This window comes from Anguilla rostrata, chromosome 3, assembly GCF_018555375.3.
Source record: "Anguilla rostrata isolate EN2019 chromosome 3, ASM1855537v3, whole genome shotgun sequence".
In the NCBI taxonomy this organism is placed as follows: Eukaryota; Metazoa; Chordata; class Actinopteri; order Anguilliformes; family Anguillidae; genus Anguilla; species Anguilla rostrata.
This window is the reverse complement of record NC_057935.1, coordinates 43,398,321-43,425,649: the sequence shown is the minus strand read 5'-3', so window position 1 is coordinate 43,425,649 and position 27,329 is coordinate 43,398,321. Positions and strand designations below refer to the sequence as shown.

The following is a 27,329-nucleotide window of genomic DNA, read 5'->3' as shown; positions in this document are numbered from 1 at the left end:
AATTGTATGCTAAATGCTGTTTTATCTTTATATAGCCTATTACCTAAACTTGGCATCATGCAGCTTAACATTTAAATCCTGTACGTTAAACCCACACTTCGGCTGCAGACGGTCGGCGACATCTCTGGACTCAACTTGCAGTAGAGTTGCCTACTTATTTGGGGGAAAAAAACCAGCAAGACAAAGACATTTAGTCTATTCGGTTGTATTTTCTTACAATATCCAAAGGCATTTTGCCGCATGTATTCATTGGTAAAATTGCCTTGCATTATTATGAATATCGTCGCTAAATAATTTTATTTCTCAAGTGTATGTAAAGCAATTCGGCTGTGTTCGCGTGTCGTTCCACTTCATCCCCCTCGGTCGTTGATTTGGGGTTCAACTAGTCACCAAAACGTTTACCTTGATCGCCTGAAGTGTTTCTATTGATTTCCAGCGGTCTATCCAATGAGAATCAACGTGGGCGGGGCCACTGGAAAGACACTGCTAGCAAATATTCCGTCTCTCGGTCGCTTTCAGTTACTTGCAGCCCGGGCTCAGCGTAGCTTTTCGTGCCGCCTTGCAATTTCACAAAGGAGTTCTACGGGACCTGCATGATTCACCAACAGCACTCCCTTACAACTGAAAAGGACCGAAATGAGAATTTTACTTTAGTTTCATTAATTTAACTTATTATTATTATTTAGTTTTCATTTGTTCTCATTATTTTATCCATTTTTTAGAGTCTCAGTTGCAGATAATTTGCAGCTTGCATAGGGAATATACAGAATCACTATTTTTTCTGCTGCTACTCTCGGAGAACGCGTGCAGTTGGATTGATACCACTTTACTTGGCAATCGCTGGACAAAACCGCGGATTATTGTGTTCACATGTATCTGGCATCGAGGGAAAGGACATCGACAGTGGCGTGGGTCGCCCTGCTCTGAGGAATGTACCTCCTTCGGATCGGATGGCTGAGGAAAATTAACACGGTCTCATCCGAATGAGAGACTGCCGCACGACCCGGTTTTCCCCTGTTCTGCTCTTGCTTTCTGAAGGTTTGGAGCTCTCCCGGTGCTTGGGATATTTGCGCGCTCCGTAAGAGCGGTCGCTTTTTGGCCGTGGCGGGACTGATTAAACCCGTTTCTTCTTTGGGAATTTAATTGAAAAATTATTCCTCTGCGTCGGATTACAGAGTTTTGCTCCGTGTATTGTCGCATTTACGCTCGTTGGCGATACGAATTATAATAATAACAAAATATATATTTAATATCCCACATTTTGTGACCCACCGTGGTGGATGCAATAATGGGGGAGTCGCTGTGGAGATACTGTTTCGGAGTTTTCTTCCTTGTGTGCAAGGTGAACCTGTCCCGTGCGCTCATTTTAGAGTCCATCTACTGGAATACAACAAACACCAAGTAAGTAAAGCAAACGCGCTCACTACATATACATTACTGGCAGGATACTTGTTTTAACCCATATATGCTATATTACCCCAACAGAGTAGTCATAAGAGCGTGTCTGTAGTGAAAACTAACAGAAATAATCTTAAATATGTGCTAAAATGCTTGTAGAATATCAATCATCAAAAAGGCTCGGATGAGTCCCACAAGAAGCCGTTTTAAGTGCGTAGCCTAACCTGCAGTCAACTGAGGTGAAATAATATTTAAGATAACATTATATTTAATACAACAGAGGCGTATTGCTGTTCTTTTTGCGTTTTTCTTCTGTTTTAATGCCCGGTTGCGTGTGTTTGTGATGAACGATTTTATATTCGATGGGGGCCGAGAGGATAGTTCGCATGTCCTAGGGTACTTGTCTTCTAAGATGAATATTCTTAACTTTACACCTCGCCTCTACGTGATCAAAAAAAACGTATGTACTGTTTTTCAGAAATAACATTTTGATTAATAATGAGACTGCATAATATATAGGTTATGAAGTTTAGCATCCTCGACTATTTAGCGCAAGGCCCACTTACGGTTGGATCCGTCATCTCCATCGCGCATTGATAATCTTGTTTGAAGGCGCATATGATGTACCATGCCATGAAATGATAATAATTATAAATAATAATAGTAATAATAATAATGTCAAATTTTATTGTTGCAAATTTGTGCATTTAAAAAGTTTATAATGCAACGTACTCCTCTTTGAATTAATTTTTATTTCTGTTTCTCAAAAAAAAACTTTTTAATAGGACAATTTTGGTTACTGTATTTTTTTATTCAGATATCGATATGCCACATTTGTTTTATATTTCCTAAGCTTCATAGACATCACAACAGTTGCTCTTTGTATTGGAAACAAACAAGTTAACTTGTACAAAATGAACACATTTAGGGCCCTTCGGATAATTAACTAAATATGGCCTGTAATTTATGAGCCACTGTACAGGTTAGACATTTACAAATTTTTTATGCACGACTCAAAATATAAAAAAATATTCGGCGATACGCACTGAGTTGGAAATGTGGACACCGTGGAGTTAGCTTACATTGAGCTGGAAGGATGTCGGGTTTTCTTGGAAAGTACGCTCTATAACATGTAAACCACATAAACCTGACTTGAATTTTAACATGAATATCGGCATATCGAAGCAGTTCTTTATTTTTTGGGGACCTGGGCATACTTGTCTGCGTTCCGTTTTTTTTTTTGTCATAGAAAAATACGTTTCACCACGCGACTTTAGATCTTTTAGTTGGAAAAGTAGCTATTCTCTTAATTTTTTTAATGGGCCTGGACTGACAGCTCGGAGGCAATGACGACGTTTAACAGGTGCCCTCCTTGGCCTCTCATACTTACAGTAGCCTTCGAAAATGCATCTGCTTGAAAAGACATTTTATTCGCGTCTTCATTTTTAATCAGCAGGACTGCAGCGTGCATGTCTTCAGATATGGTACGCGGAACTTGCGTTCGATGGAGTATTGAATAAATAACGCAATGCGAGAATTATTATCGCGAGAGAGATAAACAGATATGGGGGGGGGAGAGAGATGCTGGTGGCTTTGCATATTACATACAATTCCTAACTGTCTGTGTCGCTATGGTATTCGCATTTTTCGTACGGCGGCAGTTGCGCAATCAGCAGTTAAAATACTGTCTGCGCAGCGTGGCCAGATAATGCAGAATAACGGCCTAGTTGATGGTGTTAAGACTAGAGATTCAAATCCTGGTGTAGGAGAGTGTCAGGCATTGAGATGGCTGGAGTGATTATTAGGTCATTGGTTTGCCGGCTGTTGGCGAAGTAGAGGGGAGAAATGGAGCTGATAGTGTTTAACAGGCGAGAGGCTAATGCCAATCCCGGGTTGCCAGCGCTGCTCCTTGCAGCCCGTAGTTCCGTCTAGTGCAACCCAAATGCGTACAATTTACTCGTAAATGTAATATGTCCACTGTTCATTCAGCTCTTAAGATAGTAGGCTACATATGAGTCGAATAGGGACCATATGCACCCGGTAAGAGTTGATTTACACTGGACATTTTGCTGTGATCGTTCCTGGGGAAATATGAAAAGGAACATTGTAGAGCATACACCAGTCGTTTGTGATTACCAATTTAATATTTTAGTAAGACAGTTCATTTCTCAACTGATTTATAGACGGATGAACGCGCATATATACAGATGTTTCCTGCTTTTTATTTGTACGTTACGTCAATGCACAGCAAAAATCAAGTTTGAAAAAGTTTTTATTTATATTAATTGACCTCACTAGCCCACAACCCGTAGCCAATTTATCGCTAATCCATGTTGAAGGCCAGTCACGGAAGAAGGTACCCGTATCGTTCGTTCTTCCTAATGAACCCTTTTTTGCTCAAGCACACATAGGGCGTAGATCAGATGGCAAGGTTACTCATTATCTTTAAAAAATAAAACAATTAGCAAAATAGGCTACCACTACCACTGCCCATGAGCTGAATTACAAGCACGAGATGACTTACTGACGTGTCGAATGAGTTTGCAACCTGGTCCTCATTCGTATTAATGAGTAGTTCCTCTAGTATAAACACCATACAAGATTAGCATGCGGGTCTTTTCATTGACGAAAATAATTACTCGTGAATTTTTTTTTTTACATTATTAATATTTCTCCTTACATTTGATCTTTTTGCTCAAAGTAATTATGCCCGCCAGTTAAAATGTAGTTAATATGTAATTTCTACATTTTTGTTTGGATGTGTTCAGATTGTAGGGGGAAAAAATCTCTGGGTCTTCGCCATATCGTTTAGTTTTCTTTGTTTTCTGTCCCGGGCCGACGAAGACTCAGCAAAGTTCAGTGCATTCGGTGAATGTGCAGAGGAAAATGCTAACCATGGGGCCCTGCCTGTCAGTTTAAATCGTACTGTTGTTTACGCTTTACTTAAACCAGTGTATGCACACCATGGTGGTTTTTCGCCTACTGGTAATCCGTTTTGTAGTTTTACGTGAGAAACAAAAGCCAAGCCCTGCTTAACACATTTTTTTATTGCAGTGGAATCCGCCGCTTTCTGTAGTTCATTAGTAGATTACAAAAGATGCTTGGCCTTTATAGCCAGGCAAGTATAGATATGCAGATACAGCATGAATGATCAACAGGGGGTTCCCAGTGCCGCAGGGAGGAAACACAAGAGGCCATCTGATTTGTTACGCACATAAGAAAACAAAACAAGACAAAAACAGGTTTATACTCTGCCCTTACAATATGGTTCGCTTGGAGGATTTTCTGTTTTTAGTATCACGTGTAAAACATTGGTAAGTCTTCCCATTTGGTATAATGCGCACAAAGGTAGGCTGAAAAAAAACTTTCCATGCCAACTCATGGAAGTGGAAAAAAGGTTTGCCTTTAGAATGTATCTGAGGGGCATAGGAAGAGTGAGGGTGGGGACAGAGGTTTTGAGGGCGTGTGGGTTGAACCCTTGGCGCTCTGATATTATTATTTAAGATGAATTGTTACTCATTATGGCATGATGGCAGACTTCACGAACGGTACAGGCCTCCGATCATCCGCATCCCATTTTAATGAAAACGCGGTGAATTTACTCCCATGCCGTCATCGTGCGTCCACTTCCTGAACTTCTCAGTCCTTGATTAGAATCTCCAATATACTGAGGGGATGACCGAAAGTCAAATAAACTTCGCATTTTAAACACAAATAAAACATCGCTTTCATCTCCTAGCCTCATTTTATCTGTCTCTCTCTCCCTCGCGTTGGCCTCACTTCGAACCTGTCACTTGTTGCCGAGCTGCGCCGTGCTGTGGGTTTCAGTTTTATATTTTTTTGCGCGTGGTTTAATGCGTTTGGGGGCGAGGACGCGTGGATTCGCCGGGGATAAATACAGACGGGAGCGAGCGGAGAGAGCCGTGCGGTCTGAGCCTGGCAGGAGAGACGGCGATGGAGATATATTTAAAGAAGAGGAGCCCACGCCGTCCAGCGGCAGACAGCCACGGTCTGTTGGAGAGCGGCAGGCTCGGGAAGCACACAGTACCGGCTTTGTCCTGTGGTCAGTGATTATTTTTGTAGGGCTAGCTTGACGCACTCATTCCGCGCCGCCCCCCCCCGCATTCTACATCTCCGCAATCGGTATTTAGGTGAAGGCAGGGCCAGGGTGGGAGTTAAAAAGAGAAGAAGGGGGGAATGATAAAAAAAATGAAGGTGAGAGAGAGAGAGGAAGTGAGACAGAGGTAGCAGGTTGTGATGTTGCGGCCACGACCTTAGGCCATCGCGTCAAGAACTGAGAAGAACAGAAGACGAAAAAATAATATAAACTCTCCCCTTTGTTGGTTGTGAAGGAGGAGGAAAAGAAACAAAAGCAAAATGACAAAAGCAGATGTCCGGCAGTTGATTGACTTTTCAGTTGTGTTTTTCCTTCTCCTCCCTTCTCACCCGCTCGTAGCTTATTGGGCTGCACTTTGATCTGATATCAGAGAAAAGAAAACGTTGAACCGGGCCCGAGCACCTGTGTGCCTCGTCTCCTGGGGGTCCCACAATGTCTCCACGGGAAAAATCAAGACCAAGACGCAACTGGAAGGAGACTACAACAGCAGATGTGTCTCCAGAGAGGAGATGCGTCCAGATGCGTCTCTTTAAGAGACGATGTGCTCCTCTGAGATAGGCATCTCAAACTTCAGTCTTCAAGGGCAGCAGTTTATGTAGATTTTATGACTTCCTTTCAATCAGTTGCTAATTTAGGCATCGGAGGCAAGCCGTATCGACTCATTGTCCAATCACAGAGTCAGATTAAGCACGCTGGAAATCCAGTAGACGCACTGGCTCTTCAGAACTGGAGTCTTTCAGAGGCTTGTCTATATTTTATGGGATATAGATTAGTTTGAGTTGAATTCAATTTAATTAAGTGGCGCTTTATTGGTAGGGCAAAACAATGCAGGCTTGCAGAAGCAGTTACAATATGAAATAGGCAATATGTTAGCATGTTGTATGTGGCATTCGCATTTGCACAGTTAATAATAATATAAACAATAACAACAACAATGATATTAATATTATTATTATTATAATAATAATAATAATAATAATAATAATAATAATAATAATAATAATAACAATAATAATAATAATAATTATTATTATTATTATTGTTAGTAAGCTTCTAAACTTTTCACAGTGTAGATATAGGTCTTTCTCCCAACATCATGATTTCATTTTGTTGCTTAGTATTTGTCTTGCATGCCTTTCATTCTTCGGGCTGCAGCGCAAGTACACGTCGGGGAAGAGGACATTTGGGCTGGAACAACAAAGCCGCCCGTCCCTCTTTACATGTCACCGGCCGGATGAGCCCCTCCCCCCAGATCGTTGCCGTGGCGCCCACCTATCCGCCGCGTCGCCGCCCTCCGCCCCCCCCCCCTTGCGGCGGTATTAACAGATAGCGGCTCGCTCCGGCTGGTGTGTGCTCGTTAGCGGGCCAGTGTGGGGTGATGAACGTTCCTTCGGCGGGCCTCCCGCTGTCCGCCCGGCCTTTCTCATGCAGACCCCGGGTAATATTTACAGCTTGGGGGGGATGAGCTGGAGGGGGAGGGGGGCGAGGGTAAAATTTGGCTCATGCAGGGGGTTAAAGCAATTCCCAGACATGAAAGGGAGACCTCGGCTTTTATTGGTTTTACACCCGTGTCCAACCCCTCACCCCCCCACCCCCCCCATCTTCTCACCGCCCTACCCACCAGCTCTCCTTCCAAAATACCCTCCCTCCCCCAGCCCTGTTGATTGGATATGCTGGCTCCAGAACGAAGCAGTCCAATCGTCTGCTGACGCAGAGGGATTGGAGGTAACGATGGCGTCTGTGCGTTGGAGGTCCGGGCGACCTTGTCCGGCCCTTCCTGCTTTAACTGGCTCAGCGCCGGTGCGGACGCTGAGGTGCGGACGCTGAGGTGCGGACGCTGAGGTGCGGACGCTGAGGTGCGGACGCTGAGGTGCGGGGGGCCGGGCGGCGGCGCTGCGCTGTGGTCAGGCCGACTGCAGGCGAGGCCTCGGTTAGCGCGGCGGCGGCTCGCAGCGAGCTTCGGTCGTGCGATCTGACGGTTCCTCTCCCCTCTTTTCTCCTTGGTCTATCGATCGGGTTTCCTCAGATGGTGGCTGAGAGAAGCCCCTTTTGAAACCGGCCGCGACGATGTCTCCATTCCAACCTGTTTGATTGTTCGCAAGAAGAAGAAATTGTTTCATTGCCGTAGATTTTTTTTTTCAGCGTCTTGTACTGCTGACGCGGCGTGTGATCTGAATTTGTTGAGGGCGGGAGAGAAGGGGGAGAGAAAGAGCGATGAGAGAGAAAGAGAGTGAGTGTGACGAGAGAGAGAATGTTCCTCAGTGCCACAGCAGTTTTTTTTTGTCAGAATTTAAACTGAGAGAGGGATGAGAAAACGAAGGAAAGCGGGGGAAGAGAAAAAAGTTGGAAATGAGAGAGAGAGGTGTATGAAAGATGGATAAATTAATGACAAGAGGACAGATAGATAGAGGGGAGTGAGAGAATTAGCATCAGAGGTGTGAGAGTAGGAGACAGAGAGGGATGAGAGCGATGGAGAGAGAGGGATGAGAGAAAAATATAGAGAGAATGATGAGAGTGTGCCTCGGTACCAGAGTAGTTCTGTGGCAGGACTGTGCTGGGCCTATTTAACTCCACACTACTGTGTAGATTCAGCTCTTTCGCAGAAGCAGTGGGCTGTAGCCATAGAAACTAGCTGCCACCGACCTTTGCCAGGTCCCAACCTTAGTGTTCTGCCTTTTTAATCTGAGAGAGAAAAGAAGGACTGTGTGCAGAGTCGTTATGTCAGTTGTTCTCATGATATTGTGTTTTGAAACGACAAATACGCTCATGTCCATGCATGTATCAAAGGCCAGAGGTTAAAAAAAAGACCCAGGAGTTTTCTGCATGCGTTCTGATATTCTAATTAAGGCATTTTAGCTTGTGTTGGCCGGAAGATGTACATTTCCTTCTGTGGAGGAGTTGTGTGTGACCATTGTAAATATATACATTTGTGTATTTTGACATTTGTGCTGCACTGCCATGTGCAAATTTGCTCTTATGTGTGAGAGCCTCTGTTTGTGTTTCAGTTTAAACCAGTGATCAGATGTCTCCTGGTAGTTCAGGTACATTTTACTTTGAATCAGGAAGATAGCAATGGGCACAGTGTGCTCAGTGTGCTCTTGTTTACGTTCAGCAGTTGGGCATGAGTCTGGCGTAAGAACTCGCCCGCAGCTCAGAAAGCTCCGGACCCCCCTCCCTCACGCGAGCTCGCCCTCCGATCGTCTCGAGACTCTCGATTCGGCTCCTCGTCTTTCCCCGGGGGAGGGTCGGAGGTCGCGGCGCCGGGCCGTCTGCCAGGACGCTCCCGACTTGGAGAGCGAGCGAGCGAGCGAGCGAGCAAGTAAATTATTGAGCAAACAAGGAAAACAAAACGCGGAGAAGTTATTTATATTTGATGCATTAATGTAGAACGATATTCCCAGAGTCCGGGGCTGGCACAGCCTCTTAAATGTGCAGGGGAGGCCGAGCTGGAGACCCAACAGTCAGCTTTTAAGAGAACCACCGCTGATATGATAGTCCTCTGTGGGGGGCTGGGATGCATGGCAGCAGATCAGAGGGAGTCTGGAGGTTGTTTTCTGCTCTCTCGGGTTCTCTCTTTCTCTCTCTCTCTCTTTTTCTCTCTCACTCTCTCTCACACTCTCTCTCTCTCTCTCTTAGTTCAGTTCAGGTCACTTCGGTTGGCATTACTAACGTGACAAGAATAATGCCCTTACTTTTCCAAAGTGTATGCTGACTGAATAAACAAATGGCAGTCAAACAGGAACACATTTTACAGCAATATTCAATCACACGAATAAACAAAGAAACAAAATCATAGACCTACGTAATGCTAACGTAAATGTAGCCTTGCCCTTTCTTTCTCTCTGTCTCCATTTTGTTCTCTGCCCTTCTCTGTCTCTCTTTTTGCAAGCTGAAGGTTCACTGTGTCAAACAGAGAAGGTCCGTGGCCGGTCACAGGACCCAGTTGAGGCAAAGACTGCCCCCAGTGGTCATCTGCTCGCTCCCTGCCTCTCAGTGTCAGGAGAGGATTGGTGGGAGGTTGGGGTTGGGGCTGTAATGACCCTAAAGCAGAGTGCTGGTGTACCCATACATGAAGCTACTTTGTGCTATGAGAGATGGGCTGTGACCTGACCATCTCAACTCCCCAAATCCACCTGTTGACCAGAGTAGGGAGCCAATATGATGATAGCCTGAAGATTAGATTAGATTAGATTAGATTCAACTTTATTGTCATTGCACATGTCACAAGTACAGAGCAACAAAATGCAATAAGATGGCCACAGCCTAACTTAGAAACCCACAGGTTTTGTCCAAAGTGTACAGTCTCTCCTAATAACTTTGTGTATGGGTTTAGTGTGGTAGCATTTCAAAGGCTAACTTGCAGTTCAGTGTTATAGGATAATCCTTGTCAGCTGTTTGTGTATGCTCCAGAATTTTTTATGGAAAATGCACGTCTATACAGACAAATCAGCAGGTAACAACTGTTGTGCATTAGACCAAGTTTTACTTTTAAAGATTAATGATTGACAATGTTTCACTAGTTAAGTACACATAGACATACTTTCAGGGACCTCTCCCACTTAAAAGAATACATTAAATTCCATCCATACTTCCTTGTGAGGAAAGTCACACTGTAAAGCATCTCTAGTTCTTCTGTAGATCAGCATTGAAGACGCAAAAGTATCCCAGAGACCCGAGGAAACCGTTCTCCCCCCCCCTAACCCTGTCCTGTCTTCTTCCTTCTCTCCTCAGATTCGCCCCGGGACAGGGGCTGGTGTTGTACCCCCAGATCGGGGACAAGATGGACATTGTGTGCCCGCGGGTGGATGGCGGGGTGGGGGAGGGGGTGGAGTATTACAAGCTGTACATGGTGCAGCGGGCGCAGCTGGAGAGCTGCACCATCACCAAAGCGGACACGCCCCTGCTCAACTGCGTCAAGCCCGACCAGGACGTCAAGTTCACCCTCAAGTTCCAGGAGTTCAGCCCGAACCTGTGGGGCTTGGAGTTCTTCAGAGGGCGGGACTATTACATCATCTGTGAGTACCCCCCCCCCCCCCCCACCCCCCCACAACATTTCGGTATTCTGTATTGTTCAAAGATCCGTGGGAGAGGGTGTGAATGTATGTGTGAGGGTATGTGTGGGGTGGGGTGGGGGTGGGCTTGGTCAGTTGGCTTGTTTGTCAGGAATTCACGCCTATTCCCGCAAGTCAACAGGAAGTCAAATACTCGTTTTCTTGAGTGTGGCTGTCGCCGTGCGGATTAGGCTGTGTGTGCTGCGTGTGTTTAGCGGAGCGGGCCTGGTGTTGGTTGCCTTAGCGGCGGGTTTGGACCTGAATTATAAGGTTGGGGATTGGGGCTTAGCGGTGGCGTGGGAGGGAGCCCTGTGCGTTCGGCGTGCGGAAACGCCGGAGAGCCCTCTGCCCCTCCGAGCTGGCGTCCGTGCTCCCGCCGCTTTGCGAGTTGGCGTTTGACGAGCCGGGGTTTTTCCCTCCTTTTTTTCCGTGCGACAATGCGAAGGCCTGGACTGCGGCCGAGCCCGCGGCGTCCGCTAGGCTTTCAGCGCCCATGCAGGAAGGGGAGGGGAGGGAGGGGAGGGAGGGGTGGGGAGGGGGAGGGGTGGGGGGAGCAGGCGATCCAAGGGACTAGAGTCACCACAGGGCACAATACAGGAGAGAGAGAGAGAGAGAGAGAGAGAGAGAGTGGGGGAGGGAGAGGAGGAGAGCAAAGGAGAGGGGGAGGAGAGAGAGAGAGTGCGACAGAGAGAGAGAGAGAGACAGAATGAGAGCATATGAGAGGAAGAGGAAGAGAGAGAGAGAGTGGGGGAGGGAGAGGAGGAGAGCAAAGGAGAGGGGGAGGAGAGAGAGAGAGAGGGACGGAGAGAGAGAGAGAGTGCGACAGAGAGAGAGAGAGAATGAGAGCATATGAGAGGAAGAGGAAGAGAGAGGGAGGCTTTGAAAACCTCCCTTCTGAGTACTGTTGGAACAGGCACTAAGAGAGCCATCCGCCGCTGGGGCTGTCCATCAGAGCAGTTACACAGGAGAGAGACAAAGGCCCCCCCACCTCTCTAACATCATTCGCCTTTCACAAACCGGCCGCGTATGCGTGTTTGTGCGTGTGTGTGTGTGTATATGCGTGTGTGTGTGTATATGTGTGCGTGTGTGTGTGTGTGTTTGTATGTGTGTATGTGCTGTGCGTGCGTGTGTGCTGTGTGTTTTGGGCAGTAAGCTGGTCGGCAGTGGGCCACCACACCGCTATGAGGGTCGGTCGCACGAGCGTCCGTCATTTATGAATGGATGGATTTATTCGCTCCCGACCCCGCGCTGTTCCTTATGACGTGACTCCCCTGGAGCTGGCTCTGGTGTGGGGAATGCTGGGAGGAGGTCACGTGACTGCGGGGGGGGGGGGAGCAGTAATTCAGGGGAGGCTGAGGTCCTGCGGCTCCTGTGCCCGCAGAGCAGGGCGCTTGTGTGCGGCGCTGCGTTCTTTCGCTCGCAGAAAATGGCCGCTTTCGAACACGCCGGGGCGCGCTTGTGAGCTTGTGAGCGCTTGTGGGGCTTCCTGGGTAAAGAGATTTTTATCTCGCTGGGGCTCACCTGGATGAATAAAGGAGAGATTAAAAAAAATAAAAATAAACAGCGAAGGCGTGCTGTGCTTTTGCGTGCCGGGACGTCGCGTTTCCGCGCGTGTGAAAGCCGCGCCCCTCCTTCAGCGTGTCTGTCCCTGCTCCGTCTCCGTGGTTTTGTCTCTGCCTGAGCGTCGGACGCGCTCCGATCTCAGCTCGTTAGACCGAGCGCGCGTTTCTTTCTTACCACCGGTCCTCGTCAGGAATGCAATTAGGCCGGTAGAGGAGAGAATTCGACTTTAAAAAGCGATAGGATAAAAAAAAAAAAAAAAAAAAAAACAAAAAAGAAAAACACACTGATGCATTGGCCTGACTCTGACCGAAACCCCTGGGCAGACTGCACGGGTAGAGGGCGCAGATTTCTCCCTGGGTCTTATCAGGAAAAGCCCAGGATGTGTGAGTGTTCCGCAAAATCGTTTCTGGGGATGAAAACCGCCACTGTGTGTGTGTGTGTGTGTGTGTGTCTGGGGGGGGGGGGGGGGGTCTGTTTTGGAGACGGTCCAGGGACGAGCAGACTTATCTGTGCCGGATCAGATAAGTAATTAATTACAGCCTGTTTAATCCAATTGACTGGGTCAGAATGGATCGACTCAACTCGCCAGGGAATGATGAGTTCATTTCTTTTTCCTTTGTCGAAGTGTAACAAAGAACCATCGCAGAACGAGCTGAGCTAAAGAACATCTCTGGTCGTAAGGCTTGGGGATCGGAAATATTTAAAAAAACAACATCGCAGTAACATAAAAAGAACGGAACGCTGCAATAATGTCTGAAACTACAAAAGACTGGGCCATCGGACGCATTCGGTCAGTAGAAAGAGGGGGATGAGAAAAATAAGTTCGAGAGAGGAGTGGAGAGAAGGGGAAGTGTGTGTGGGAGGTGAGTCATCAGGTTATTTAGAGTTGGTCGTCTGTAGGTGCTTTGCTGCTTTGGCTTTTCTCCTCCCTGTGCCTGCTCTGCTGCATTTCACTGATGTACTGGAGAAACACAGTGTCTGACCCTGCCAATGGCCAGCACCTTCTCTCTGTCTGCATCTTTGATAATAATGGTGATAAAACTTTAACCGCTCATATATCACACATATAGGTATATATCGTGTATTCCTTAGGTTGTTGTAAAGAACATTCACGAATGCACATACACACAAAACACGCACACACACACACACACACACACACACGCATGCGCACACACACACACGCATGCGCACACGCACACACGCATGCGCACACGCACACACACACACACAGTTTTGTTTGAGCGCTCTCCCAGTGTGATGATAACACCCGGGCCTCCAGGGCAGCGGCTGGGTTGATGTGAGTGCATGAGGCAGCGCTGCCTGCAGAGGAACCTGAGAGCGGGGCACAGTCTGATCTAAATAGCACAGGAGTGACTGCTGACAAGTGCATGAGAGAGAGGGGGGGGGGAGAGAGAGAGAGAGAGAGGGTGAGAGAGGGTGAGAGAGAGAGGTAGAGCAGGAGGGAGAGAGGGAGAGAGAGAGACCTCTTGCCTGCTCCAAACTCTGTTTTGGCAATACTGTTCATTGGGAAGTCATGCAAATAAAGTTATTTGAGTGCATGTGTCTGTGTGTGTGTGTGTGTGTGTGTTTCTGTTTTGTGTATGCGTGCATGCGTGTTTGCATGTATATGCTTGTGTGTGTGTGTGTGTGTGTCTGTATTTTGTGTGTTTGCACCTGCCTTGTGTGTATGTGTGTTTGCGTGTGTGAGAACGAGAGAAACTGTTACAAAGAGGAAGGGCAGAATCTTATTGAGACCTTGCGTATGTGGGCACTGAAACAGCAAAATGATTTCTCTGAACTATAATACACACGTGTGTGTATTAAATAAAGAGGGGGGGGGGACAGCGGGGCAGGGCTGGGACGGCGGGGCCGGGACAGCAGTGGGGTGAGGTGTAATGTGAGCCGCTGTCCGAATCGGAGGGCTCCCCTGTCAGGGTGGATTACAGCGCCGGGCTCCGAGTGGCCGTAACCAGCCCGTGACCCTGGCAGAGTGCTGCCGCTTTCACGCTCCAGGGGGTTATACGGGGACAATTAGCACGTCATTAATATCATTGCTGCATCTGTCTCTCTCTGTCTCCATCTCTCTCTCTCTCTCTCTGTCTGTCTCCATCTCTCTCTCTCTCTTCGTTTTCATTTTGAAAGCGCTTCACTGGCATGGCATTACACAGTGCTGCCAAAACAAAGAACAGCAGACAGCCAACAGCGTAATTACTCGGTTAAAAAAAAAAACACAACAACGAGATTACTATCCGTTGTAAACATGCAGCAACTATTAGCCACGAACAAGTAAAGACTGATCAGGGGTCTCTCTGGCCATTGCAAATGGGGCTGTGTTGGGCCCAGTAAAACTGGCCATTTCTCTGGGTCTTTGAGGGAGATACATTCTTCTTCGATTTTGAATTAGCCAAAGTTGCTCACTCCAACCGCAGTACAGGAGAGCGTGTCTTGCTCTGCCTGTACCGTCTCATAGCAATAACATGAATCAGAGTGGTCACATGATCTGCTTTGGGGCGGCTGGTTTGACTGCGTCATCCTGTTGTCAGTGCCAACTTATGAGCACTTAGGCTGTGTTTGCCCTTTGATTTTCACCTTTGACAGTAAAGTAGGCAATCTCTTGTTACCATACAGTAGCAACTGTCCTGGTGTGGCCCATTAGTAATAGTGATAGTACTCATACTACCAGTGCAACGACTACTGCTACTACTACTACTACTACTACTACTACTAATAATAATAATAATAATAATAATAATAATAATAATAATACATATTTTAAAATTATTATTCCATCACCCTGTATATATATTCATTGTGAAGACTCAGTCGCCTGGATGGATTCTTTCTCACTTTTTTCTGTTTTCAGGGAAAATAATGTGCTTATAATCAGTGAAAATGTATTGAGCATGCCTTTGTTAGTGCTGTATAATTCTTTCTCTCCGGGGACAATTCTTGTGTCATTAATATCATTGATGCATCTTCGCTGTATCACATTCTATCTCTCTCTCACTCCCCCCCTCTCTCTCTCTCTCTCTCTCTCTCTCTCTCTCTGTCTGTTTCTCTCCGGCCCTGAATGTTCCCATTCAGTAAGCATCTATTGTGATGGCAGCTTCATACAGCATAGCGGTTGTTGTGCGTTAATTATGCTCGCACACACAAAGACAGGGTCGCTTTGTTGATTAAATGAATTAACCGCCTGAGAAATTGAGTAAACAATTGAGATTATAATTCAACTGGCTGGTTTGAAATCCCAGTAGAAAGATTCGGTTAAAGGCGGTGCTGAACGTGCTTGTGTAGTCTACGGTAGTGTGATGTTGTGAGTTGTTTGTGGTAGTGTTTAAAGTGTTAGTGAATCTGTCTGGGTCAGAGTCGGTATAGGTTTCTGTGAATATATACCTTTGTGTGTGTGCGCGCGTGTGTGTGTGCGTGCGTATGTGTGTGTGCATGCATGTGCACGTGCGTGTATGCGTGCGTGTGTGTGTGTGTATGTGCGTGTGTCTGTGTGCGTGTGTGTGCGTGTGTGTGCGTGTGTGTGTGCACATGTGTGTGTGTTAGCTTCGAGCACAGATGGGATACACACTCGTACACATGAGCTGATGGTGGCCCTGAGCTGGCTGTGGGGAGATAGCTATATGAGTGTGGCAGAGAGAGTGAAGCTCTGATTTCCGTGACATTTGAGTGATGGAGGGCAGGGAGAGTAGTGACTGGGCCTGCAGAAAGGCTCCCTGTCCCTCGCTTCAATCATCCACTCATGCCTCTCTCCTCTCCTCTCCTCTCTCTCGCTCTCTTCTTCTCACTGTGGCTGCGAATGAACTCCCGCGCTCTATCTCTGTCAGTGACACTTTTTCGAAAGTTTTATTGGCATGTGCTACTCTTTCTCTCCCCTTTTCTCTCTTTCTCTCTCTTCCCCGTCTGTTTTGCTATTTTCCTTTCGCTTTGGATTTTCATGTTGTCGGTCCTTTGCTCGCCTCTCTCCCTTTCTGTTATCTTAATTTTGCCCGGAGCAGCGAGGCTTGGTGGGTTAGCAGAGCGAGATAGGTTAGGCATTCCGTTCCCCTGCCAAAGGCGTTCTGGTGCACACCCAAGCCTGCAGCCATAACCTCCTCAGGCCTGACAGCTCATTTTCCTGCCCTGTGAGGGGACGTGAGTCTCTGGCCTTAATCTCAAGAGCCACTTATTCTACTGCGCCGAAACCTACGCTACGGGGACCTTCGAAGGAAACAAAATGGTAGTTTTGAAAATATTTTCACTGCAACATGTTTTTGTCGTCCTGGACACTTGCGTGATGTCAAGAAAATAAGTACTTTTAAGTTTTATGCCAGGTCTCAGGAGGTGAATTTACTTATGAGGAAATAAGTAGCTGTTTTCAGTCCAGTTATGGAAAAAGGTTTGGTGTTAACGTCCCCTTTTCCGTCAGAGCTGGAGCCGGACTGACTTGTTCAATTGAAACCTTCCTGGATTTCCCTCTGTTGCGCCTTCATCTGCTGTGTTGACTCACGTCATGTGCGTTCGCTAATGCTTACCGGCGCTAGCCTGCTATTCTCCTGCATTCCGAGTCGCTCTGAATGAGGGCGTCTGCTAAAGGAATGCAATGCAGTGTGATGTAAAACAAGCTGCGGGCGGGGCGGGGGGAACTCGCGCTGCTACCCTGCTGCTGCCGAAGGCGCTCAGACAGGCAGACTGGCCCTCTCCTCCATGGGCCATCCTGGTGGGCAGCTTTGACCCCGGGCTGAGGGACTGGCCTTCAGCATGACGTAGCGCTCCGCTGCCCGTACTACAGAAAAAGAAAAAAAAACAAAAAATAAAGCGCTACACCAAGGTCAGCCAACAAAGGCTACGGCCCTTCCTAGCCTGGGCCCCGCTCTGTGGCGGGGAAAGGAATATAAGACCGCATAGCCTCCGGTCATTTTTTTAAATGAGAGGCCCTGCGTATCGAGAAAGTCCAGTTCTCCTTCAGAAGAGGGCCTATTTTGTTTGGCGGGGTGAAGGAACCCGAGACAGAGAACAAATACTTTGGCGTAAACTGTGTGTACAAAAGGAGGGAGAGCGCGGGGAGTTGCAGAGTGTGTGTTTGTGTGCATGTGTGAGTGTGTGTGTGTACAGTGTGTCTGTGTGTCGTGTGTGTACGGGAGGCGTCTGTGTGGACTGCGCGCGTACAGTGTGTGTGCGCATGTGTGTGTGAGTGTGTGTTTGTGTGCATGTGTGAGTGTGTGTGTACGTGCTGTATGCATGCGTGCATGTGTGTGTGTGTGTATGTGTGTGTAGGTGTATGTGTGTGTGTACAGTGTGTCTGTGTGCGTATGTGTATGTGTGTGTGTGTACAGTGTGTCTGTGTACGTGTCTGGTAATTTTTCCCATGAGACACTTTTATGGTGGTGATTTATGGGATGTGTTTTCCATTTACAGAGCTGTGTTTTTACTGAAGCAACTGGCCTTGTTGCTCAATACACCAAGGCTCTGCCCAGGGGGGAACAGAACCTATACCCTTATGGTTACGCTGGATGGTCCTTGGGCATCCTACCCTGAGGGGAGGACTATGGGCAGCATGCAGCAGACAGATTGACCATCGCAGAAAGACACAAAGAGACAGCCAGCGATACGGAGACTGACAGAGAGATTGCAAATGTTTATTTTTGAATTCGACTTGGATCAGAGGAGCTGGCTGCCATTGCGTGTGTGTCTGTGTGTGTGTGTGGGTTATAAACCAGTGTTGTTACAACAGATTCACAACACAAGGATTAATATAAACATATAAATGCAAACACACACAAGCTTTTAAGAAGATTTGCTCTTTGTTGCCATGTGGAAAAAACAGAACTCTCCAACAAGTGAGTGAGAGAGAGAGAAAGAGAGAGAGAGAGAGAGAGAGAGAGAGAGAGAGAGAGAGAGAGAGACTTGTTCACACAACCAGCACAGGGCAGTACAAGGATTTGTTTCTGCGTGTGCTGCATCATTCATTCAACGCTTATTTTTATTTCACATGCAAACTGGCTGGACAAAAGAAAAAGCGAAACAGAGAGACAGGCTAGGGAGAGAGTAAGAGAGAGAGGGAAGAAAACCTCACCAATCAGGGCTTGCTTTTTAAAGCTGGTTTACAGGGATTGCTGGGAGGCACCTGCTTTTTAATTCTGTTCCGGTGGATGAAAGGGCTTTAACACAGGGGCAGAGGGAGGGGAGGGGGGCACGGGGGGGGGGGAGAAGGGGGGTGGTGGGGGCAGGCCGCGAGGCGCCTGTCTCTACGCTCGGCGGCGGAGGGAATGCAGGCCAGAGCGTCTGGCAGCCTGACAGCGGCTAAAACCCTCGCATCTCATTAGACCCGTGCAACTGACCTGATGGGGAGGGGGCGGGGCGGAGGGGGGGGCGGGGGATGTGGAGAGAGAGAGAGAGTGCAGTGAGCCCTCACCCCCTCTAGAGGCAGCAGCGCTCAGCTCTGCCCGTTTCCCTCGGCCTGCTGGGAGTCCGGCCGCTCCGCGCGGTTGCTCGGCCTCCACGCCGGGGGAGTCATTAACCGCCACGCGCTAAGAACACGGCCACACACGCAGGCGCTGGGAAAGGGACCCCCGGTTCCTCTCAAAACCGCCCCTGAAACTACAATGTGCAATTATCGTCTTTTAACCCGAGGGCCTGAGAAACGTTAGCGCTCCCTCATTTCGACGCTTCGCGCCTCTCCGATGCGTTTTGTTCAGCTTATTTATTTATTTTATTTTTTTGCTCGCTCTTTTCTCTTTTGTTTTTGCACATTCGTCTTTGCGGGGGAGAGGGAAGTCAGGAGGTTGCACGGCAGTCAGAAAATGCTCTTACAGCAGAGTTCTATTGCCCTCTGGGGTGCTGTATGGCGCTAATGGGCGATAAGCTGTGGAGGAATTTCCCCCCTGCTCCCGTCGAGCGGTTTTGTCCGGGCGTCTCCTGCTCTCCGCGCTCATTCTCCCCGCGCCTGTCCTCCCTCTCCTCCACCTGCCGGAGCTCATTGCCCGGTCCGCCCGGTTTCTGGCAGCACTGGGAACGCCAGCCGCTACGGCGCTGACAGCTTGCCTCTGTGAATACGGCCCGCGTAAGCCGTCGCTGTCTGAACCACTCTTCTTCCGAGTCCTGTGCTGCTCCGTAGTTTACTGTGCACTGCGGAATGCTGGGACCTCCTGCCCTGGTCCTGGAGGCCTGCAGGGTCTGCCGGGGTCAGGACTGTAGAAGATTTAAAAAAATATTATTCATGTTATGGTGCCGTAACATAACATAACATAACATAACATAACATAACATAACATAACATAACATAACATAACATAACATAACAAAATAACATAACATAACATAACATAACAAAACATAACATAACATAACATAACATAACATAACATAACATAACATAACATAACATAACATAACATAACAACATAACAAACCATAACATAACGTAACGTAACGTAACGTAACATAAAATAACATAACAACATAACAAAACAACTTAACATAACATAACTAACATAACAACACAAAATATAACAGAACATAACATTAGTGTCTAATTGTGTTTAAGGCAGTAGCAGGGCATTGGGGTGAGTGCGATTGTGTGCGCGTTTGCGTATTCTTGTTCACGTCCGTGGCTCTGTGATTTTGTATTCAGGTGTGCTAAAAGGCTGGGACGGTTGGGCTGTAGGCAGGTGCATGTGGCTTTAAGAGGGGTTGATAATTGGCTTTGTGGTTTATGCCAGTGGAGCACGTGACCTTTTCGGAGGAAAGGTTCCACTCGACCCTCCCCTCCGCTCCTTCCCTCACTCCTTCAGTCTCCGCCGTCTGACATTCTTTCTCTCCTTATCCCTCTCTTGCCCTCCTCCTGCTTGTACTTTTTTTTATTTCTGTTAGTCTGTCCTTCTGACTCTCTCTGTAGTTCTGGCTGCAGAGGAAATGCAGGGTGTTGCTGTGGTACTGGGGTGTCGCCTGACGAGTTGAGTGAATAAAGATCCGGGTGTTTGGACGCAGCAGGTCTTCTCCCCTTCTCTCTGCGTGTTTCTGACACTCTAGCCCTTCTCCTCTCTCTTTCACTCTCTCTTTTTGTCACCCCTCTCTCTGTCTATGACAGCTGCCTCTCTCCTCTTTCTCTCTCCCTCTCTCTTCTGCTGGTTTGTTCTGCTGTCCAGCGTAAGTGTCGTTGGTGAGAGTGAGGAAGTGGGGCAGCGGTGTCCCTTCGCCATGGTAACGCACGCGAGCGCTCCTAGTCCGAATGGCCCAGTGACCCCTTGCCTTTCTGTATCCCACGCCTTTAATCTCCATCTGAACACGTGGCTGCTCTTGTTCTTTTGGGTTACGGACATTGCCAGATTGTTAGTGAGTGTGTTCGGCGTGACCACAAGGAGTGTCTGTTGGGGAGTGTAAGGAGTGCATTAGGACTATCGGTTAGGGAATGTGCTTGAGGTGTGAGTTAGAAGTGTCTGTTGGGGAGTGTAAGGAGTGTGTTAGGACTATCGGTTAGGGAATGTGCTTGAGGTGTGAGTTAGGAGTGTCTGTTGGGGAGTGTAAGGAGTGCGTTAGGACTATCGGTTAGGGAATGTGCTTGAAGTGTGAGTTAGAAGTGTCTGTTGGGGAGTGTAAGGAGTGTGTTAGGACTATCGGTTAGGGAATGTGCTTGAAGTGTGAGTTAGGAGTGTCTGTTGGGGAGTGTAAGCAGTTGGGTTTGGAGTGCGCACATGTCGTGTACTTGAGTCTTTAACTGTGTTCCTCCTGACCCGAGGGTCCTCTGTAATTGGATGGGAAATCAGCGTTTCAACGTGTCTCGTGCCGGCTACCATGCACAGTCTGAAACAAACAAATGTGCCCCTTCTCCTGTGTGTAAAACACATTAGCAAAGCTATACGTAACAACTCATGGGGGGGATATACACATGCATGCACACACACACACACACGCACACCCATGCCCACACACACACACACACACACACACACCTACGCTCCAGAGAAAGGGTGGCTGCTCCTACGGGACACATGATTTACAGAGAGACATAATTACTCAGCCCTCCCCCGTGTGGGTGCTGGTGGTGACGGCCATTTTCTCCTCGTCTTCGTCTTCCGCAGCTACTTCTAACGGCACAATGGAGGGGCTGGAGAACCAGGAGGGAGGAGTCTGCAAGACCAAGTCTATGAAGATAGTCATGAAAGTGGGACAGAGTGAGTAATAATGAACATATTTTTCAAAAATGAAAACCAGCGTATATTAAAATGTATTCCTTACACACACACACACACACACACACACACACACAGTATTCTTGTTTCCCTGTTGTGGTGCAACATAGTGGATATGATATCTTAGGGCAGGTTTTTACGAATACAGACTAGAAGACTTATGGACCTAATGATGCCAAGACATGATGTACGGCATTACACTTCCCGAAAAGCAGCATAACCTCTTTTTTCTTCTGCGCCATTTCTCTCATCGTTAACAATGATGGCGATTATTAATATGTCAGTTAACCGTCCTCGCCGAGGTGATTCGCCGATGGTCGCGGTGAGCGATTGCAAACCCTAGATGTAAGGAGAGACTCTGTGAAGGTCAGGGGATTGATAGCGAGGTGTTGGGAGCCGTTAAAAGGAAGGCCCCATTGTGTGAAGGCGGAACGACCCGGCTGCAGCCTCCGCTATCTCTCGTTTATGTGTCTCTGTGTGTTATCTGGATCTTTCAGGCCCTTCTGCTGATCCCGTATCACCCAAAGACTACCCCACCGGGTACCCCCCCAAGCACCCGGAGGGAGGGGCGAAGGACTCCATCAATAAACAAAACGACGCGGGCGACAAGCACGGTGAGCGTGGTGACGGCTGGGCGGCGGGTGGGTGACACTGACACGTGTGTGTGCGTGTGTGTGTGTGTGTGTGTGTGTGTGTGTGTGTGTGTGAATGAGTGACTAATGAACACTTTAACTCTCCCTCTTTATCTTCTTCCTTGTCCTTTATCGTCACTGTCTTCTTGTCTGTCTTGTTCCTTGTCCTCACATCCTCTGTACTCCTGCTCTGGCTCTGGATCTCTCTCTCTCTCTCTCTCCCTCCCTCCCTCCCTCCCTCTTTGCCTCTCAGTTAATTTCAGGTCAGGTTCTTGGCCTTATTTACGTGAGGAGAATGCAGTTAAAGTGCCATGCATACGCTGAAATAGCATCCACTCTACGGGCCGCCTCACAGACTCACAGCGCCGTATTACAGCGCACGTCAGCGTTCAGCAGACACTCTTATCCAGGCGCCGGTTTGGGGGGGGGGGCGTACATTATACGATTTTTTCCACGGGTTACGACGTCGGGAGCTCGGGTGCCCTCTCGCGCTTAGCGAGGTTCAGACTGCGACAGCCGGTCGCACGATAGCGTAGGCTATACGAGCTCCCGTACAGATCACATGACGTCGCAGTCGGCAAAATACAGCGGGCGAAACCTCAACGGGAATTTCAACACAGGATCGGCCGGCACGACCTCTCACGCCTGACAAATTCGAGCTGACTGTGCCCAGGTTTTTTTTGACGCGTCTGTGAACCAGTCGGATCGGTTTCGGGGCGCATCCGTCGCGAGTCGCGATGTTCGGACGTAATGTTTTCCTTGCGATTTGGCAACGGTCGGGAGCCCGCAACTCGCGTGACGTACGCCCGATCACACACGATTCAGGAGAAGCGCCTCGCTGAAACCTACAGCGCCTCGCTCGGAAATCGAACCCGAAACCTCTTTGAGCTGGTGAGCCCGCTTACACAATGGCCCCGGTGACAAATAGCATTAGCAATAACGAAAGAAGCATTCCTGAGCTCTCTCTCTCTCTCTCTCTCCGTCCGCGGCCTTCAGTGACTCACTTTGTTTTTCTCCTCCGTCCTCAAGACGCGTCCCAGAGGGAGGCGGAGTCGGACGGGAAGGGCGGCAAGCCGTCCAGCATGATCGGCTCGGAGGTGGCGCTGTTCGCCGGGATCGCCTCGGGCAGCGTGATCTTCATCGTCATCATCGTCATGCTGGTCCTCCTCCTGCTGAAGTACCGGCGGCGGCACCGCAAGCACTCGCCCCAGCACGCGGCCGGGCTCTCGCTCAGCACGCTGGCCACGCCCAAGCGCGGCGGCGGCGGCGGCGGCAACAACAACGGCTCGGAGCCCAGCGACATCATCATCCCGCTCAGGACTGCAGACAGCGTCTTCTGCCCGCACTACGAGAAGGTGAGCGGGGACTACGGGCACCCCGTCTACATCGTGCAGGAGATGCCCCCCCAGAGCCCCGCCAACATCTACTACAAGGTCTGAACTGGGCGAAACCCGGCGGGGGGCGCCGCACTGGCCAGCGACGTCCCCGGCTGTTTTGTTATTTTTTATTATCGTTATTATTATTATTGTTATTATAATTATTATCGTTGTTATTACGGATCTCCTTGCAACTGCAGTTGGTGGGATCCCAGCGGACTCCTTGGAAAGGTGCTGTGTGCGCGTGTGTTTGTGTGTGTGTGTGTGTGTGTGTGTGTGTGTGCGCGTTTCGGGATGGGGTGCTCTCCGCGTTTTGGGGGCGGGGCTCCGTGCTGGTCCACTGCGGCGGATTCGGCCCGCCGCGCCGGGGGGCGGGTGCGGGCTCCGCGGAAACCCCCTGATTGAGGGGTGAGGAGGGGGGGGGGGGCGAGCAAATGACCCCTGCACTTGACCCAAGGATTCTCACTTAAATGGACTCCACTGCCTGGGAACAGGATAGCACAGAGCAAAAAAAAAGAGAGAGAGAAAGCGGAGGAGAGAGGGAGATAAAGAGAGGACTGGCCAGCCATGAACTCATTTCAGCCATTACTTCTCCGTTTCTCCGCTCACCAGAGACGCCCCTGGGATTAACAGCAAGCGAGGAGAGGGACAGTGACTCTTTGGACATGGACAAAGGGCTCTGGACAAGCCTCTGTCCACCCCTCCGACAGCGCCCTCTCCCACCACTCACGCGCTCACTCGTTTAAACTCTCACTCTCTCATTCAGCCACACAGTCACTCACCTACTCACTCACACACTCAGTAACTCACATACTCACTCACTCACTCACTCACTCAGTCACACACCAACACGCATGCTCACACGCTCATTTGCTCTTTTGGTCTTTTTCAATCAGCGTATTGGCTTCAGTAATTTGTTTTTTCCCCCCTTTTTTTTCTCACCACCCAAATCGGTAGCATACATTTTTGTTCACTGTTGTTACTTGAAGTCTTAAAAGGTTTTCTGAAACAAAACCAACAAAAATTGTTTCTTTTTCCATGTATGTGTTGATCGCTTGCCAGCTCTTCTAATACTGGAAGTTCAAGTTGGGCTGTTCTGCTGTTATGCATAAGGATTATATGACACTTAGACACAAATGATTCACACCTAGGAGAGGTAGGAGAAGAAGAGCAGAGAGAAACAAGGAGAGAGAGAGAGAGAGAGAGAAATGCAGGCAGTGGGAAAGACGGAGTAGTGTGTTAAACGATAAAGGAGCACTGCTGTCTGCCTCCCTGAAGGCTCATTGTCTTCTGTGGTGACAGGAGGGTTCTGGGCCACCAGAATTATTGCATTACACAATTGTTGCGGTATCATAATCACACTCTTATTGTGTAACCCAGTTCCTGCTGCATGGGGAGTAAAGCAGCCAATGGGAGCTTCTGCAGCCTTGGGATTGGTTGAGGTTTGGAATATCATTAAGGGTAGATGCCAGGTGCCCCTCTACAGGGTGAAGAGTGCTTCAATGGCGTGTGCAGTTCTGAAGGAGAAGTTGTACCGTAGATGCAGGCAGTAAGAATGAACCCTGCCTTAATCCTACTGAAGCGAGTAGATTTAAACAGGAAAAGAGCACTAGCAGAGTTCAGTGAGATGCTGAAGTTGGTCTTGGTACTAGCCTGTCCTCTTTTTCACATGGGCGAACCAATTATTCATGTTTCAGGGCTGCTAGGTAGACCAGCAGCCTCTTCACCAAGTAAAGCACATGAGTAATCAGACAATAGATTGCCATTTCATTTTATTACTCTTCATTTTAATTTAACTTCAGTTGTTTATTTTTTGTTTAATATTCTTTTTTTTATTTTACACCTGTCATTGAATTTAGATGTAAACTTTCCAGGGGAAGACATAAGCAAAAATTTGAAAATAGAGAAGAATTTTATTTATGATAGATGGATAGAGCACAGGAACTTTTGGAGGGATAGAAAAAGTTTAATAATATATTATGGTAATTACACATTATGCAAGCTAGGTTTTCATTTAAAATGTTATGAATTTACCCCCCCCCCCCACCCCAGAGAGATGTCTTAAACTGCCTTTTTTTAAACAATGCAGGGCTCGGAAGAGAACGAGATAGAGAGGTCACCTTTGACTCCTGCTCATGGGAAAAATATTATGGGCCCAAAAATAGCTGAGATCAAGTGTTAATGCACTGCATTCTGGGATATAACAGGCTCTCAGTGCTCTACTGAAGGCCAGAATCGTTGACGTACAGTGTCTGACTGGTACAGACCAGCGTTTCCACAACAGAACCCACAGACCCCCACTGCTTTACTGTAGCATGTCCTAAAGGATCATGGGAAATTTCCCATGCTTCCCTGTGGCTTTAGCTCTTTTCCTCTGTGTGTGTGTGTGTGTGTGTGAGAGAGAAGAAGAGAAGAAGGGGGGAATGATAAAAAAATGAAGGTGAGAGAGAGAGAGAGCGAGAGAGAGTGTTTGTGTGTGTGCAAATACTATTATATTATTTTAGTATGAAGAATGCAAATCCCTTTTTATTTCATGAACATTATTTCCCCATAATCACGTAGAATTACAAAAATAAACGAATAATAATACTAATGATAAATAACAAGAACTCTAAACTATAAATAACAGTGAGAGGACGGGTGGTGACTGAATTACAGGCAAAGAGGTTGGGTCACTCGATCATTCATTCTCACATCTTTGATTCACTTTCACATGACTCTTAACCAAGAAACGAAGCCTTCAGTGACCTGAGTCTGTGGCTCTGTCCAGGGCTACAGAATTTGCAAATATGCAATTTTATTTGTTTTATTTCTGACAATGAAAAAAGAAATGGACAAAAAAACTACACCCATAAGAAAGTGTTCTTAAACCACTGGTAATAACAGCAAAGTATATTGTGAGCTTTATGCTGTTAGTTTTTCATTTGATTTTTTGATTAGTATTATTTTCCAAAGTCACTTCCTTCAGTATCTTTTTTTATGACTGTGTCGTAATTTGAGTTAAACTGTGAAACTGAACACGTTTGATCTAGGTTACTTAGGGAAGAAATACAAATAATGGGGAAAAAATTGCTGTTTTGTCCCTTGACAGGGGCATACAATGACAATCTTATTAGTTTCTTTAAATCTGAAGTCCTTACCCTGCTAACACGTAACAAACTAGTAATGTTGCTGTGATGTTTTATCTATATAATAGCATTGAAGTAACATTGCAGCAATGTTGTGACTGTGTTGAACGTTAGCTGGGCGTTGTGTCTTCAGGCTACTGTAAAATGCCTTGCTCTCATGGTCAGCCCTGGTCGTTAGACCAAGATTTTGCACCGTACATCTGAAGTTAAGGTATTGTAAATGCGTTAGCGTTTGTATCATACATGGAATCTTGGTTGTTACGATAGCCTTATTCACTTTTTTCTAAATAAATTAAAAATAAATACGTAAATAAATAAAATGATACGGAAAAGAGAAAAACAAAATAGACACCACAATAAATCAACACACTTTTTTGGTTACCAGCTTATGTACATAATGAAGATAAAACCTGATAGTTTTTTTTAAAGAAACTCTTAAGTAAGATGTTTTGTATAAAATGAATTTTTGCTATGTATTTTAGCTAGTGATCATCAGAATTCCCATACTATCCTTTCCCCCCCACTCCCCCACACCCTTTGCACTGTTTCATTGAAATTTGGTTTAAAACGATAAAAAACAAAAAAACCTTGCCAAACCAACTGCTGCATATTTGTGCCATAAGTGTGTACCATAAATATTTATTTAATTTGTTTAGTTTGTGTTTTTTTTTTTTGGTTCTTTTTTTTGTCAGATATGTAAGTAACACAGTATTAAGGTTGAGTTGTACGTTTTTATCTCCCCGATTCCTTTAGTGTGTACTGGGCTGTGGGTGGCTTTAGTCCTGCTCTGCATCTCGTAAAGGCTAGGCTGTGAATAAATCACACACATTCCACCGATCTGTCACAAGCGGAAATTGTTTTTCAATAAAATGTTTTTCCTATGGA

At 47.3% G+C, this 27,329-nt stretch overlaps 1 protein-coding gene across 1 annotated transcript; it reads left to right on the top strand.

Moving 5' to 3' along the window:
- The first annotated feature begins 510 nt into the window (after positions 1 to 510).
- On the top strand, positions 511 to 27,329 carry LOC135250921 (ephrin-B2a-like). Its single transcript, XM_064327747.1, has 5 exons — positions 511 to 1,401; positions 10,247 to 10,530; positions 21,198 to 21,290; positions 21,806 to 21,922; positions 22,970 to 27,329. The coding sequence occupies exons 1-5, from the start codon at positions 1,289 to 1,291 to the stop codon at positions 23,377 to 23,379; spliced, it is 1,017 nt and encodes a 338-aa protein (XP_064183817.1). The 5' UTR covers positions 511 to 1,288; the 3' UTR covers positions 23,380 to 27,329.